Consider the following 17085-nt stretch of genomic DNA (forward strand, 5'->3'; position numbering starts at 1 on the left):
CTTACTCCCCCAACATCTGCTCCCCGGGCGCCGTACATGGCTGCTCACTGCTCTGTGTGTCCTGCACCAGATGGGTTAAAAGTAGGGCTGGGCAAGTTAACTCGTTTTAATCGAGTTAACTCAAGTGATGAGTTAACTCGATTGTTTATCCGCCAATTATTTTCTTTTTTCCTGTTCTGCAGCAGTCAGCAACAGACTTTCACAAAATAAAAGCCTGACTTTCACAATAAAACAATAAATAATCAAACCTGAGTTAATGCAAGATAAAATAATTAATCGAGTTAACTCATCACTTGAGTTAACTCGATTGAAACGAGTTAACTTGCCCAGCCCTAGTTAAAAGCAGAGGTTAAATTTCCCTCCTTGCATGAGTGTGCTTGTGCATGTCTGTGCATGTGTTTGGGACAAATAAATGTATCTTAATCTTAAAGTCGATATGGAAAAGAAAAACATTTGGACACCGGTCATTTTACAGTCACCCTGTTTATTTGATGCACGGGAACACAGACGCTTGGGAGGAAAACAGTGCAGCAGCTTCAGTGAAGCACAGCGAGAGAGAGATTTGTAGCTGCACAGCTTCACCGCTTGTTGCGAGACAAGTCCACAATCTGCAGTCCACACAGGTGCGTGATTTAAGGAGGTTGTGTGAGAGATATTCCAGATCTCATCTTCGCAGGCAGGAAATTACATGTCTCCGCCTGTCTTCCAGATTTATTATTAAAGTTTCCTCCGCAGAAATCCCGCGTAAATGTAAATTATCCCTTGAAGGAATGCATTATATCATCCTCGGAAATAGACAACAAAGATGTGCGATCTAGACAAGGCATTTAGAATGGGCTGCGTTCGGGTTAAACACTTTATATTCCGGCGGTGGCTCGGCGGAGGTTTGTAATCTGAGCATGAAGAAGTGTCAGGTTTACGATTTTTCCACTCATCCTGGAAAACACTGTGCAACGCTGAGCAGAATAAAAGGTGAGTGAATATCTTCATTTAGCGTCTGCGGGGCCGTTTGATCTTCAGAGAGGGGGCACTACAAACCGCCATGAAGCAGCTGCTTCCTCTCCTGAGCTGATTAATTGGTCTCTTCCCTCCCGACGCATCGTCTCTGTCGTCAACCTTTTTATTCTGGTTTCCACACAACAACATCATCCAATTTGCTCGCCTGTATCCCACTGAGCAGGAATACGTGAGTGAAGCCTCTTCCCTTTAAAGATGGACCGTGCACCATCTCAAAATAAAGAGAACAATGCTGATTAGGGTTGCAACGGGGCGGAAACTTTCTGGTAAATTTCCGGAAACTTTTCGGAAACTTTCCATGGGAAGTTTAGCTTCTTCCATCACATGCCAGAGATAACTCCCAGCATCCTTCACTCTACAGCAGGGCTATTCAGGCCTGCTGTCGTGTGCAGGACTAGTCAGGTAAGTTTCAATGATATTACTGGGGAAAATATATTAGCATGCTGATTGAGGATTGTTCATCTGTTCATCTAGCCTATTTCCATTCATTTATCCATCAATTGTTAAATATGTTTACAGACAATTCCAATTGTTTGGCTAACTATTTATATCTCTGGCATTGCATTAGTGTTTTTTTACAAACTTTTTTCTCATCTTATTCTACAGAACAATGCCACGTGCACTATCTCATGTGTGGAGACATTTCCCCCCATCCAATGTAGAAGGAAAGGCTGTGTACATTTGCAAATACTGTGCAAAGACCTATGTTAAGAATGACACAACGATGCAGAAGCATATAGTCAAGTGCCCAAAGTTTCCTCAGGACTCAAATCAGCCTATGACAAAACAAAATGTTTATATTTATGTCTGTATATGACAAGGTAAATACAGTTAGTATAAATTACCCACAACTTATATTAACGTATATTCCCGTTTATTCCCGTTTATTCCTGTTAATTCCCGTATATTCCCATTAATTACCGTTAATTCCCATGGAAAGTTTCAAACTTTGAATATTCCCGGAATTTTGCAACCCTAATGCTGATTGTATTTGAGTTGTTGAAGGCAACATATTGTCTTGCACAAAAACCAGGCCGGAAAGGGAGAGTGCCTGCCAGACAGAACCAGAGATGGGAACAGAATATAACATTTTTGGATGCATAATTTCATAAAGGCAGCGATACAGGCTGAAGGGGGTTTGTGGGTCTCACTAATAGTCTCTGACATCCAAGAAAACAGCAGTTTTTTCGAATGCCTCAGAGAGCGTTGCCTTCTGCTCAGGCTTCTCCTCCATCAGGCTCTAATCACTAAGCCAAAGGACTTCACTGGTCTCAATTCTTAAACTTGTTTTTCTCACAGTCTTGGCTGCGCTCCGTCTCCGGGGCTCCGTGGGGACTAGCTCCTCGTGCAAGAGAGAGAGGGTGCTGGGAGCAGAATGGCACTTTAATTCGACCCCCTCCCCCCACACACACACCTCCCGCACCAATCTCTCACAGATCCATCAGATCGCATGTACCCTGTGATAATCAAATACACTCAGTGTGATTTGATTTTAATTATGGGCTTTTCACACACTTTCCGCGGCCCGGGCGATGTTGGGGGGAAGCCATGAAGTTCCAGAGCACCGAGACGAGAGCGCGTGGACCTGAGAGAAAAGCTTTAATAAAAGATGTGCCGAATAATTCCTCACTGTCCCTCTCCGCAGCCGTGTGGAACGGATACATGGACAAGCTGGGAGCGGCGTTGAATAGGTAATTTTGTTTTAGTGATGTTATCATTACATCGGCTGCAGCAGCTGCTCAGATAATTTCCTCGAAGAAATCCTCCGAAGATTCGCCGGTTGGAATTTCTCCCTTCGGACCCTCCCCACCGAGAGAGAGAGAGAAGAAAAAACTCAATAAGTGGAACAAATCTCCTCCGAGCCGACACACCAGCAAAGTGTTGCTTTCTGTCACATCCCCACGTGCACGGGCACACACACTGTTTATCCTGTCCAATCACAGCGCTGTCACAGAGACAGATGATATCCGTAATATTCAAACAGGTTTTTCACCTCAATTCCCCGCTCAGTTAGATTTCATTACTGCCACGCGCCACCTTCTGGAAGATCATTCGTCTCGCGCACACACGCACACACACACACTCCACCAACCAGAGGGAGAAGAGCTGCAATTAGAGCGGGAGTTAGGATGTGACAGCAGCAATCAGTTTATCAGGAGCTCCCAGTACAAACATCTTTGGTCGGGTCCCCGTCACCGCCCATCACTCCCTCTTCTCGGGGAAACACGTTTTTCTTGTTCTTCTGCATTAACGATATGATGGACGACGAGACGGGATGAGACAGACACAGGATGGAAGAGTTGAAGCTGTTCTGTGGCTCAAGGAATGAAAATCTGAAAAGTCTTTGGACATCTCATTTTAGCTCTCACATCCCCGAGCATTAATGGATTAATTAATGGATCCGAGGAGGAGCCGCGCATTTCTTATTGTCGTCGAATCGGGAGAGTGGTCGTTCTTCTTCAAACTTCTGGAAAGATTCCACTTTGAGTGTTTTAACAAACTAAAGTATTAATCATTTAGTTAGCAAGTTCGATTTTTTTCCCCCTTTAATAATTAATTTCTACTTGAGAACATCAGACGTGAAGTTTCATGGCAGCGATGCAACTGAAATCGGAGATTTAAGCTATTCCAAAAATAACAATAACATCCCACTTATACTTTTCACATTGTCAGTTTTCCATTGGAGGCCTCAGATACCCTCACTACCCCCCCCCCCCCACCCCCCCAGTACATCATGAACACAGTGACGAGACCAGCGACGCTCAGCCTGGAGCAGAACGAAGACGGCTCTCAGTGTCCCACATCGTAGCAGCTTCCATAATCCGCATTGGGCCGATGTTTTCATTTCCACCTGGACGTCTGCCAGCCCAGAGGATTTCTCCAGTGCTGACGTGACAGTGCCCAGATGAGAGGAGCCCCTCCCTCCATGTGGAGCGTGGCTGGTCCGACCAGTGATACGGCTACAGACTGGACCAACGTCGTTCAAATGAATGTGAACAAAAGTAGAAAATATTGAGCTTTTGTTAATCTCCGTGGTGTTTTGGTGTTTTGGTGCAAAACGGTGCATGACCTTGGCAAGGTTACAGTCTGACTAAGGCTTCATCCAGACGACTTCGCTTTGTTTAAATCTCGCTTGGTGTCTGCACTATTCTGACAATTCTGGAAATGCTTCCAGCCGCATTTTAGTTAAAGATTCTGGCACTACACTGGCATTTTTTGCCTGGACGGGCAGAAACAAAGATGATTGGCAGTAATGACGTGGACGCTCACATCCGCTCTCTGATTGGGTCTCTGCTGATTTGTCATTCGTCAGTAAAAACGCAGAATGGGAAATCAATTACAAGCATTGCTGACCCTGTTGTCTTTGCTCACAGTCAAATTCTGTATTTTACAAGGCTAAAACCTTCCGTGTCCACTGGCAGGCACATGTATGTGAGCGGTAACATGATTAGTGTTTTCTGGACTGAGATTAAAACTGATACAGAGCCAAAACAACAGAAATCATTTTAGTTTTAAAAGGCCATTTTCAAACAAAAGCGTAACAGTGGATATGACCTAAAGCGGAACACTTCCATCACATTACTGAGCTGCTGCTGTGATTGTCACCTCTGAATCATGTTCCCTCTACTTCCAGGTGCAGGAAGGACACTCCCATGACAGAAAAGTGCAGGATCTACTCCTCTATTCTTTTGTTTGTTCTTCCTTCATTGTCTGCGCTGCCAGCGAACTGTTAGTTCTGCAAAAGCCGAGAAGACGTTCACGTTGTGCACAAGCGAAAGCACGTATGGTTCTCACAAAAGGCTGTTCACCATTTAGACCAAGCAATTCTTTTAGTACTTCTGCTTATTTTTTTACATAACGAGCTGCTGATGGACAAAAATCATGAGCAGAAAAACAAGAAAAATACATTTGCTACAGGAAAGAAAACGCTCGAGTTTACATCAGAATAGTTTCGACAAAGACACTCAGAAGAGCGACAATCACAACATGTTGGTGACATATTCTAGTCCTAATGTTGAGTGTCTCTTTTGTCACATTCGGTGCTGTCCAGTAACCTACTGCATCAGAGATCGCTTTTTTTTTACATGTAGATAAGAAGCTTTTTCAGTGGCTTTTAAACTATTATCTACTCAGTGAGGAAAGTCCACAAGGAGAAGAAGTTCTGTATGTGAAACCAAAGTTAACGTCTATGTTGCCCCTTTTTTACACTATATTCATTTTCTTATGGGGCTTCAGCACCAGGCTTTGCTTTCAATATTTCACACTGTTTATCAAAAGCAAACTGAAACAAGCGTCAACAACAACATTAAGGACCAAAATAAGCAGAGAAAAGCATCATTTTCATTCACGAAGCCGTGCCAGAATTAATTGATTCTCTATATCTTTCAAAAATATATTATATTCATGGTTCAAAACCATTCTCTCTTTTGTTTTTTTGAGAGGCACAAAGTGCATCTGATGGCGACATTCATCATGTCCTTATAGTGCGGATCTCATTTGACTTCTCAATCTCAATATTTGATCGATTCGGACACTCTTAGCTGAGAGAAACGCTGAGAGGCCCCGGGGGGGGGCTGCTCGCTGCCAAAATCATTCAAAAACACAGATAATTAATACCCAGATGAGGGATTATGGATTGTCCTTGAAGGTCAAGCCGCGGCCCTGCCCTCGCTGGGCGCTCGGCTTGGCGTCCACGCCGCTGTCGATACGCCAGGCAGCTGTCCGAAACGGCTATTAACCTGAGCAGAGCCCGCCCATCCATAAAGCTGTTTGGGATCTGGCATCTGCTCAAGGGGGAGAGAGGTATTAAGCATAGATTTACAAGAATGAAAATGTCCTCCCTCCCTCATAATCTCTGGTCTTTTTACACGCAAGACAAGCCGTACGCACATGGATACACACACAAACACACACACACAGCCACACACACGCTTATATAATTTTGTGAGCACGCCGCATTGGCTCGTTTGGACACACCCCCCCACACACCCTGGGTACCGACAGAAAGCATGCACTGTCACTTCTGAACTGGACAGTCTCGATTCTCCGCTCGGTTCTCATGCGGGACAGTTGGACAGTCTCGATATATAATCAACAGCACAGGGGTTGTGCTTGGCCACTTTGAATTCCAGAGCGTCCGCCTCATTTCTGTCTCCGCTTCGGGTTTCCGGAGCCTCATTGCTCTTCAAACACCGAGGAGGCTCACAGCATGGCGTGCTCTGGAACACTCGGGAGATGTGTTCCATCGCGCATCAAAGTCCGTTTGAGCTCACGTTCACTACGGAAACACTGCGGCATTGTCACTTTATGGATTGCAACAACAACCAAAAAAAAAGAGCTGTTTTCAGAGAGAAGTCAAATGAAAGCTGATCTACCGAAGAGAGAACACAGAATGACAGCAGGTCGCGTCGTTTGCAATCCTGTAAAGTCTTGAGGATTCGGTTTGGAAAGCCACATCAACATGTGAGCCCAGTAAACTACACAGTCTGACCATGGAAAAAAAATGTTGCACTGATGCCTTGTCCTTTGGGATTTGACAGAAGCAGCAAGCAGTCAGGACACTTAGCTCCTCAGTCCCAGTGGCCAAGCTGGTTTACATTAGATCCTTTTAGGACTCAAAAGCACGATCTTCGCAGATCTCCAGAGCGGCTTTGCTCGCGCCGCCGAACACTTCCACGTTAGCGTCGATCCACGGAACCACGTTGCCCGGCATGTAGGCCGAGCAGTTGGCCAGACCCACGATGTCCACGGGCCGCAGCACCCGGTCCCACATGTTGAACTGGCTCAGCTCGCCCACGAAGGCCTGCGTGGCGTCGAAGCGGCCTCCGACCACGTCCTGCATGAGGGGACAGAAAATCAAAGTTTGAGAAAGTTTACTTCAGAAGGGAAATGTAGACAGGACATCCCGCAAGACCCTACAGTAGCACTACTGGGAGCAATGCCTGAAGGCCTGAATGGGAGGGCCAAAGAATACCTGCTAAACATACTACTCACAGCAGCATTGAAATGTATAACCATCAAATGGTTAAAACCAGACCCACCCACATATAATATATGGACCCAAAAAGTATGGGACATCTACCAAATGGAGCAAATCACATATTCATTAAGGCTCCAAATGTCTATCTTTACTAAACGATGGGGTCCTGTCTCTGCGTTTTCTAATACAATGAGGGTTACTAATTAATATCGCTCTGGGCCTCTGATTGTGCGGCTATCTGTCAATTCTCCCTACTTACGTACACCATACACCATCCTCTCGGAAAAGCATATATAGCACCTATGTTACTACATTCTGGAGTGGACAATAACTATTTCTTTATCCCTGGTTTTGTTTTCATTTACTTGTTTTGCTTTTTTCTTTCCTCGTTTAATTGAATATATTATGTATGCAATCAATCATCTATTCTTATTTTTATCCCCCCTCTTTTCCTCTTGGAGTGAGCACTGTTTGATGTTTGTTGTTTCTTCTATGCATTGCACGCTATACTTGAATGCCATGTATTACAATATTGTATACAATTGAAAAATGGACAAAGAAAGTAACTGTGTGGACATGCATATTGTTTTGTTGAAAACCAAATAAAAAATAAGTTAAAAAAAAAAAAAAGAAGGGAAATGTAAACAGAATTTGATTAAAATGAATCGATTCTGTTTGATTCTCATCAAAATGCCAGACCACGCTGGATATGTCTCAGTGTTCTGCCACTCTAAAACATTCAAGTGGTGTGAAGTCTCCGGTATTGTGCAATCTGCAGAAATCTCACCTTGTGTGTGTGTGTGTGTGTGTGTGACTGAATCATTAAGCAGCGCGGCCCTTTAAAGACTCCAAACGAATGCGGGATGAGTTAATGGCTCTCTGTGGACATTCTTCACACGTCACTGCACATTTCTTAAGCATACGAGAGGCTGTCATGGAGCTAACCGACAGAATCACCTGCTAACGCAACTCCCAGGGGCATAATGGGGCAGTTTAGAGTTAGATGAATGAGGTAATAGTGAAAGGGCCACGATAGCGTGAGAAGAGTCTCTCTCTGCCTGCTCTCTGAGTCTTAGCCTCCGGCACGAAGCTCAGAGGGGAATACGCAAAGGGATTTTACTGACACACACACACACACACACACAAACACACACAAACACACACACACACTTCAAATGCACACCCAACTGATCTCCAAGCTTCTCTTCTGCTCTCACCTGCTCCTGTCCCAGGATGATCACCCCTCCAGGTTTAATTGGGTGCCAGGGGGCCAGGTTGTCACCGGTGCCTAGACGCTCGCCATCCTGGTACGCCTCCCAGAAGCCGTCTCTGGTCGTCCACGTGATGCAGATGTGATGCCAGCGCCCGTCGCTCACTGACAAAGGGAGCTGGGCCACCTGGTCGGATGGCGAAGGCACGGAATTGGAAAGGGAGGTAAAGCAAGGGGGGGAGGTGAGAAGAGTCATGAGAGGTTTGATATTAATTGTAGCGTGTTCGAGACAAGGACGGCAATTACAGGGGTTAAGGGCTTCAAAGAGACAGAGATTTTTTTTTCCGAAGAGCCGGTGCAACATATCGAATTTAGATTACCCAGGTGACATGAAGGGATAAATCATCCTTCAAAGTGGTCGGGTGGCTCACAGCGAAACAGTGTCCTCCTCAGCCTTTGTGCTTCGTTCACAGATCAAAGCCAAACGACCGGTAGTTTCATAAACCAGTGACATCATGGTCCTCCGAGGATAGTCTCACACAGCACACGAGATTATAACTCATTAGGCTTTTTTTAATGAGCCTTCAGAGCTGGTTCACGCTCAGGTGTTGCTGCAGATATGGTGCCAGACACAAATAAACCTAAAAAAAGAGTCGCTGAGGATGAAGTTCAACCTGCTCTCACGTACAAAAAAAGGCAATTGACCAGGTCGAGGACGGCAGGTGGCATCGTACCACCAGGGGGACGACAGGCAACGCTGGCTGGTTTATTACAAAGTCTCTCCGAGTTGGAGGAGTCTGAGCTCCACTGACTCTTTAAAGATTTAGAGAACTTAAAGCCAGACTCTTTCTGCTGCACTTAATATACGACAGCAATGAAATTGAGCGTTTTGATTAAAACACTGCAACCACAGGGAAATGATCCCATCCGCGAAACATTAAAAGGCATAATTTTACAGTTATTAGATCGAAGAAATTATAACTTCATATAAGCCCTTTTTCAGTGCAGACATTTTCTTTCTGTAGGAGAAAGAAAATCACATCATAGCCACTTCTATTCTGTTGCTGCTGTGGTGTCTGTTGTGGAAGAGAAGCAGTACAATGTACAACCTGTGTCTAAGACTACTAATTAGATTTTAGATAAATGTTTTAAAGGCTAATGTAGGAAAAGGAGAAGTCACTGCAGTGTCTGCCTTCTACCCAGAGTGATGCATGAATTGGACAATATGAATTTTGATGAGTAAAATCTGCACCGAACTCCCGGAATATGTATCTAGAATTTGGAAAAATGAAGTTGCAGATAACACCGGTTTTATGAAGCTCGGAGAGTCAGATTACACGTGCACACTTGCCAAAATAACTCAGTGATAATGTCCAACAAGACTGATCCAACCCAGTACATATTAAACATGTTATTAATGCCAATCACACGTGAATGAAAACATGGAGCCGCATGTCGATATTTCATTTGAACGTTGCAGGGAAACAAATTGCAGAACTATCAAGCCTCTCCTGAACAAAGAGACAAAGAGACAGCCTCTCCTGATGGGGATGTTGTTTAACAGAGAATCTCTCCGTGCGTAACCACCCACAAACACAAATTACAAGCAGCGTTGCACTTTTTAATATTGTCGATGCAGCTTCCTCGTCTGTATGCATCCAAATGAACAGCACAAACAATGTGCCCCAGCGGACCCGGTTATTACTGTGAACAAGTTCAACACATGGATGTGCCGCTGTTTGCACTAATCATATTCACATAGTCTCACGCTCCTCCATCTCGCTCTTTGCTTTCCTTCCGAGTTTCCCTTTTTTTTTCTGGCATCTTCTCATCTTTCACTCTTTCCCCCCTCTCTCTCTCTCACTCTCACTCCTCAGCTCTCTATCACCTCCATAGCGCTGCAGCTTTTCCATTACCAGCCCCCTTATCCCTACTTTTTCCCTCTCGTACAATCATTCCTTTCTCCTGTCATCTCTCTCTCTGTCATCTGTCTGTCTTGAACACATGTATAATGCATGGTGAGAGGGAAAGCTGCGAGGAGACCTGCCTGTGCCAATAGCGCCCAACGTAAACAACACAGTGGGAGGAAGAAGAAGAAAAATAAATCTCCACCGCAAGAAGGTTCTCCCCCAAAATGATCCCCCATAATCCGACATGACACCACTGCAGAAGCAGCTGCGCCACCGGGAAACACAAAAATCTGTGTTTACATCGCACAGCTCCCATCGACATAACAACTACAATTCTTTTTCTTTTAAAGACTAAATGCCGTAAAATAGACAAACCATGTTTCTACCACTTTGTTTTTCTGTTGCGTTAATTGAAATTCCCCACAGCGGACTGGAAGCTCCCAGTATGTGGCTGTGACTGCACAGTGTCTACAGAAAGCATAGAGGATGAGGCCCTCAAATGAACACGCACGGCAGAAGAAGCTCTCTAATGAATTTCTGTTATTCTTGGGTGTGAGCCGAATGTGGGTCAATGATATTAAATCTTTATAAGTTGCTATATTAAATATTCAGAGCTGATGGTCAGTGAATCTCCCCTCAGCTGTGTCTTTATTGTGATTGCATGTACATACAGTAACTGTCTGCTTGTTTTCTCACCACGGAGCAGGCTCACATGAACACAGTCTTGCGTTTCTCTGCATGTAATTAGCATCAGCGCTGATCCACGCTTGCTGCAGCCTGAAGTGTTGCCGGGCAAAAGAGAAATGATTCTGACTCAAATATTCCTCTTCTCTCCTCATAAAGTCTGGACAGCATGAAATAATCAGCGATGCTCAAGTGCCTGAGCAAGACAGCAGCTTCTCATTACGGGCCTACCTTGTCGTTGACCAGCAGCTCGATGGGGTTGTTCCCCCACTCGATGAGGACGATCTCATTGGCCTGGCCTGGCACGCCGTAGGAGAAGGGGGTGCCGATGCCGGGACTGGCGCTGGACTTGAGCCACATGCACACGGTGAAAGCGTACATCTCGGGGAGGCTCTTCTTGATGCGGCCGTACAGGTAGTTGGTACGAAGAGGGAGGGCCACCTTGAAATCCTCAGGGGACTTGAAGGCATTGTTACCTGTGAATTGACAAGACAATGATTGCACATGATTATTTCTTGTGATTTTCTCATGATTTAATCAAGGTTAAGGCTCCATTATGCTTCTACGTATCCGTGTCGCGGAGAGGGACGCACGGATACCAGGAAGTCTTTTTGATTTTTGCTTCTCCGACGACCGTCCGTCTGAAAATAATTCACCGCCAAACAGTAGGTGGCGCAACGGAAGACGAGCTCAGAGAATCCTACCCCATTTCTGGGATGAAGAAGTCCACGTGTGTTTATTTACCTCGTAGACGGGTTGTACCGGTGCTCCACTAGAAGCTCTTCAATGTTGCTATCCATATTCGTATCGTAGTTGTGTTTGGATTTTACCGTGGCCGTCTTATGCTATACGGAAGAAAACCGGAAGCAAGCCGGAAGTTTGAGTTCCGAAAATGTAAAATACGTAAATGACGTCGTAGGGAAATGATGTTGTTCGTGGACCAATCACAGCCAAGGGTTGTCCGTGGGGTCTCCGAAATAAACACGGACAGTTCGAAAAATCTGAGGTGCACGAAAAGCTCTCCGAGGCGCTCAGAGAGGGCGTTCCACGTCAAAACGCAGAAGCATAAAGGAGCCTAAAGTTTGCATCCTCTCCATGACAGAAAGGACTCGGGATCCAGTTTGTGATGAAGAAGAGGAAACGTAAATCATGTAATGCTTCTTTCAAAAAAAATAGTGGCCAAGCCAGTTGCCATCACAACCTAATTGGGAAATTAGTTTTTCCCCCTGCAAGATGACGGAAAACATCGTGCCACATGCAGACCCACAACATTGAGATACAGAACTCGTTTCTATTATCAGGCTGTTGCTCTGCAGCTTCACTTCACTCAGGGGCTTTACACTGGGCCAGTGGTGGAGGGGTCGGCTTCACTGACCCTGTTTCTCCTCTCCCTCTGTTAAACTGGATCACGATTTATAAATGATGTGGTTGCTGGTCAGTTAAAGAAAGATTACTGGAGTTTTAATATTTAAAACCCAGCGGAAAAAGGAAATGGAGTAAACAAGGACAGACAGGGAGAGAGGAACCTGCTGAATGTTTAAATAGAAAGTGAAAATATAAGAAGAGAGTAAGGGGGATTTTCAACAAGAAAACATGCTGCATATTTTTATGTGCTGGACCACAGTTTTATCTGCATGGAGGGGGGTGCTCCAACAGCTGTAACTCTGTAAGGTTTATAACATATAAGCTCATGTTGGCTCAGGGGTTAGAACAAATCAGGCCACTTTTTCCCCAAAGCTCAATAGAAAACAAGAAGAAAGGAGAGATTATGATGTAAACTGAGTGTAGCAATCAGTCAAAATATCCGTGGCTCTATCTTGACGTAAATTGAACTTAAAGGTTCAGTGCACAGATGGTCCACCTCCATCTAACTTTGGATCCCGTAAACTTACAACCTCAAATAGACACTGACTGATTCACCTGAGCCTTCAGAGGACAAACAAATGCTCACTGAGCAGGGAGATCTTTTTCTTTTCCTTTGGGTTCAGATATTTTGTATTATTTCGACATCTCGGATCAAAGTGATGCCCCCGAGTGCGGACATCACTCTCATACTTCAGCTAACTAAACTATTTAAGCATTCAGCGTTGCTTTCCAGGCCTCATTTCCAAGACCAGGAGCTGTTTCACGAATGGCTCTGAGAAAAATCCAAAACTACGCTGTGAGGTTTCTCCTTGCATCATCAGAAATTTGCACAGGGATTGACTAATTGCAGCTAAATCCGGCACACAAAGGAAGTGTGGCATGAAAAATGTGACGAACAATTCACGGCACCCATTGTGTTGCTTACTTTTCTCGAGCTCAGTGATCCTCTCCAGGAGGGAATTGAGAGCGCTCTCGGTGCGTTGGCGGTGGGACGCTGTTTCATTGTAGAGCTGGCTCTTCTCCTCCTCCAGCTCAGCCACCTTCCGGAGGAGCTGGGTCTCCAGCGCCCCGAGACGCTGCCGCAGCAGCTCCCGCAGCTCGGGGGGCAGGGGAGTCAGGGCAGAGACACCTCCGGCTGACACGTTTGTGCTGGGGAGACGCAAACTCTGCTGCTGGGAGGCAGAGACGGAAAGATTGAAGGAAAACAGCAGAACATAGACAGACAGGTAGATACAGATCGATAGGTGGAAAAACATGTAGGTAGTTAGGTAGGTTTATAGACAGATGGAGAGATGGGTTGTGTCGTGTACTCACTAGAGTAAATGACTTTAGCATGTGTTTAAATAGAATGACAGGCTGATATATACGAGGCTTATTTTGGTGACTCTCAGACATTCTCAGAGTGTCTTTCAGTTGTTTATTTAAGTAGGTATTTCCTTCTTTGGAAGGACCTTTGAACTATAGGGAATAACCTCTGTCCAGCAAATGGTTAGAGGTGAAGGGACAATAGTTGACCAGTGTATTCTCATCTTCGTACACTAAACATGTCCTTATTAGGAGGCCTTAGGTGAGATGACATGTTACCCAAAGTCGTGGGTGGAACTAACCTCTCTATATAATGTGTGTTTGAACATGGCCTGTCAGACTTCACCATTTGGCTGTGTGATTTCTCCGAGTTCTAGAGCTTGTCTTGACCTGTACTACTTCGTGTAATAAACATTGTTGTACTTGTAAGTACTGGGTCCGCGTTCCTTTCCTTCATCATCAACTTCTACAACAACCACATCAACCTCTCGGCTGACCAGAATACACGTCAGTTGGATGGAGGACTTGATGGAAAAATCGATGAATGAATGGATGGTTGGTAGGTAGGTAGGTATGTAAACAGCCATTCGCTCTTCATCCCCTAGATTTGCTCTCTCTGACCGTTTTCAGTCTGTTGTATTATAACAGCATTGTTTTTGATACATCAATATCAAAATGAAGACAGTGTGTCCCTGTGGCAGACGGCGATTGGTGACCTGCCAAACACCCACGGCTGGAGTGGGTATTAGAGGCCGGGGCCACATGACGTCACTGAGAGATCACACCAGGCACGAGCGCAGAGGGGTTTTGTAAAAAAGGGAACAACAACTGCAAAAGCCCATGTGGCGGCACACAGAGATATCACCAAATAAAACATGGCCTCAGATGGTTCATATCTAAAGAAATGCTGATGTTTCTCTGCCAACTGATTCACTTTGGGATTCAGACACGTGTACGAGACACATTCACAACTTTAACCGGCCTTTCCTGACTCAATGGAACCAATTTACCGGCTCCAGTGAGATATTCCCCCCTGACCTGCCACCGGGGGCCAAAGTGAGCACTTGCATTCCAACTCCTGAAGGCAACTGTTGACGTATGCAGATGACTTTGATTAGTGGGAGACGACCTGCTCTAGGGAGCCACCCGCGATCAGCAACACCCCCATGCAACAATCATTATGTTAAGCAGATGCAGATCAATACATATGCAATTAAAGTGCGATGAAATATGTATCCTGCACAGCTGCAGTGTGTGCTTGACTTGATCAAGGTATTAAAGGGACCAATCAAGGAGAGAGGGAGAGATAGCTGGGGGAAGGGAAGGGAGAGATGGATAGGGTCAGCAATGCAGCAGGCTGGCTGTAGACATAACCTTGAATATAAATCACAAGCGTTGTGATTGTTTACGGTATCAGGGCTGTCAGATGGTGAAAAATGTGCCGCACTACCGACGTGACATAAGAGATAAAGCCAGGGCTTATATCAACCTTGTATGTGAAGCGTTTCCCTATAGGTGACCTCAATATCAGCTGGATGGGATCTCGGAGTCTCATGAAATGAACGCATAGAGCAGAAGCGAGGTCTCCTGGGGCCAGACAAAGGGCCGGAGGAAATGAAGAGCTCTCCCGGGGTCAACAGGATTACGATCAGTGGAATCATGAAGCATTTTAAATTCGAACAGAAAAAAAAAAGGAAAAGAAAATCCAATGCTCTGATGCAGGTGAAATCTGCAGGAAATAATTTCATCAGCTGCTGTGGATAATTAGTCACATGAAGGCAAGTAAAACATTATGTGGAACACACACACGCACAGGCACACACACGCACACACACACACACACACACACACACACACACACACACACACTCACACGCACTCACACATTGCACTAATAAATTATTCAAGGAGGCATTGAAAAATCTCTGCACCACATGAATGATTACACCTTCGATAAGATGTTTTTCTTCCTCATTTTTTGCTCATAACTCTCAATCCGTGTGTTCCAACACCAAGAGTCTTTCAATGATTAGAGAATATATTGATATGCCAGATCTATGACGTGACCCTTTGATCTCACGATTCCCCTGAGAGGTCTCCTGCAGCGCGCAGTGCTCTCTGACGTGTTTGCGAGGATCCATATTGAGTAATATTACTGGTGAAAGAGGTTGAAAGACACTGATGATTGAAAGAGATTTGAGATATTCTGCATTTGGTTTTGTTCGTGGCCAATATTAACATTTTAGCTTCGGGTGTGAAATGAGAGAAACGGGATTTTTGTGGTTCGTTTACGCACGGTTGTGCCATCTTACCTCCAAGTTCTCCAGCCGACCCTTGAGACTCTGCATGGTCTTGCCGAGCTGGTCCACGGAGTCGCCGGGGTCCCGGGGCAGGTCCCCCATGGTGTTCTTGCCGAGCTCCTTCCGCCTGGAGCCCTGACCCCGGGACTTGCCCTGGGGCGACACGTCAGCCGTCGCCTCGCAGCGCGCCAGCTTGGAGTTGAGCTCCTTGATGGTCCCCTGCTGGCTCACGATGGTCTCCTTCTGCTGCAGGATGGTCTCCCGCAGCTGGAGGATCGTGTTCCGCAGCTCGTCCTCCGGGGGGCTGCTGCTCTGGACGCGGTTCAGCGTAGAGAAGTACCCGCAGCCCGGCTCAGCGCCCGGGGGGATGGCGTTACACACGAAGCGGCTACCTGTGGCTTCCTGGGTCCGCGCCGTGTGTCCACTGAGCAGGGACAGCAGTCCAACCAGCAGATTCAACATCTCGACTGAACGATTCACCGATTCCACGTTTGAAAGCAAAAACCAAACGACTTCCAAAAATCAGCGACTTTACCTCTGAAGTCTCCGGGAAAAATATCCAGATAAACTTCTTCCAACAGCAGCTCAGCGGACAGTTGACATTTGTTCTGGACTTCCAAAGTGAAAAAAAAAAAAATAAACAACAAGTTTATAGTTGAGAAGCCAAATCAAAACCCCGTGGTGTAAATTTTAAAAAAATCACACATCCACCAACCACATGGTCAGTCCTGTTCGAGCAAGAGACATATAAATCTGTAAATCTTACTTTCAGCAGCTGGTTTCAAATTTGTAATCTGTCCTTCCCTGGAGAGGAAACAATTCAAAAATAAAAGTTGATATGTTTTTTGATCTCGATAGAAAATATCCTCAGTCGGTTGGAGAGAGTTCGGCTCGTCCTGCCTCTGCGCCCGGGTGGAGTGAGTGGTGCTGAAGAGACAGCGACGCAGCTCAGCCGGATTCTTGTGGGGAGGTGCGCACTGGCTCTTCCGCTCATCATCATCATCATCATCATCATCATCATCATCCATGCTCTCCGGTTATTCTGCTCCAGCCCACGTCATCAAATCCTAGTGGATTCAACTCATTCTACATGTCTGCGTCTCATTGACTTCTTATGACCCGTTTAAACGCGCCGTGGCTCACAGATGCCGAACGAGCAGTGAGAAGAGGACGAGTCTGTTTCATTCAAGCAAACGTTTACACAAGTGATTGAGCTGTGATCAATGACCTGACACGTGTCTGGATTAAGCAGTGCATGGGGAGAAGTGTTAACACCTACACCTGGTTCTGAGTTCAAAGTTTAAGGATCCGTAA

General features: G+C 45.6%; 1 protein-coding gene across 1 annotated transcript; it reads right to left on the reverse strand.

The window, feature by feature from the left end:
- Positions 1 to 6625: 6625 nt before the first annotated feature.
- On the reverse strand, positions 6626 to 16233 carry nptx2a (neuronal pentraxin 2a). The gene is made up of 5 exons (XM_061090531.1): positions 15784 to 16233; positions 13092 to 13338; positions 11033 to 11277; positions 8215 to 8394; positions 6626 to 6853 (listed from the first exon to the last, which is right to left on the reverse strand). Exons 1-5 carry the CDS (start codon positions 16231 to 16233, stop codon positions 6626 to 6628), a joined length of 1350 nt encoding a protein of 449 aa, XP_060946514.1.
- Positions 16234 to 17085: the final 852 nt, after the last annotated feature.

This window comes from Limanda limanda, chromosome 17 (genome assembly GCF_963576545.1).
Source record: "Limanda limanda chromosome 17, fLimLim1.1, whole genome shotgun sequence".
Classification (NCBI taxonomy): domain Eukaryota; kingdom Metazoa; phylum Chordata; class Actinopteri; order Pleuronectiformes; family Pleuronectidae; genus Limanda; species Limanda limanda.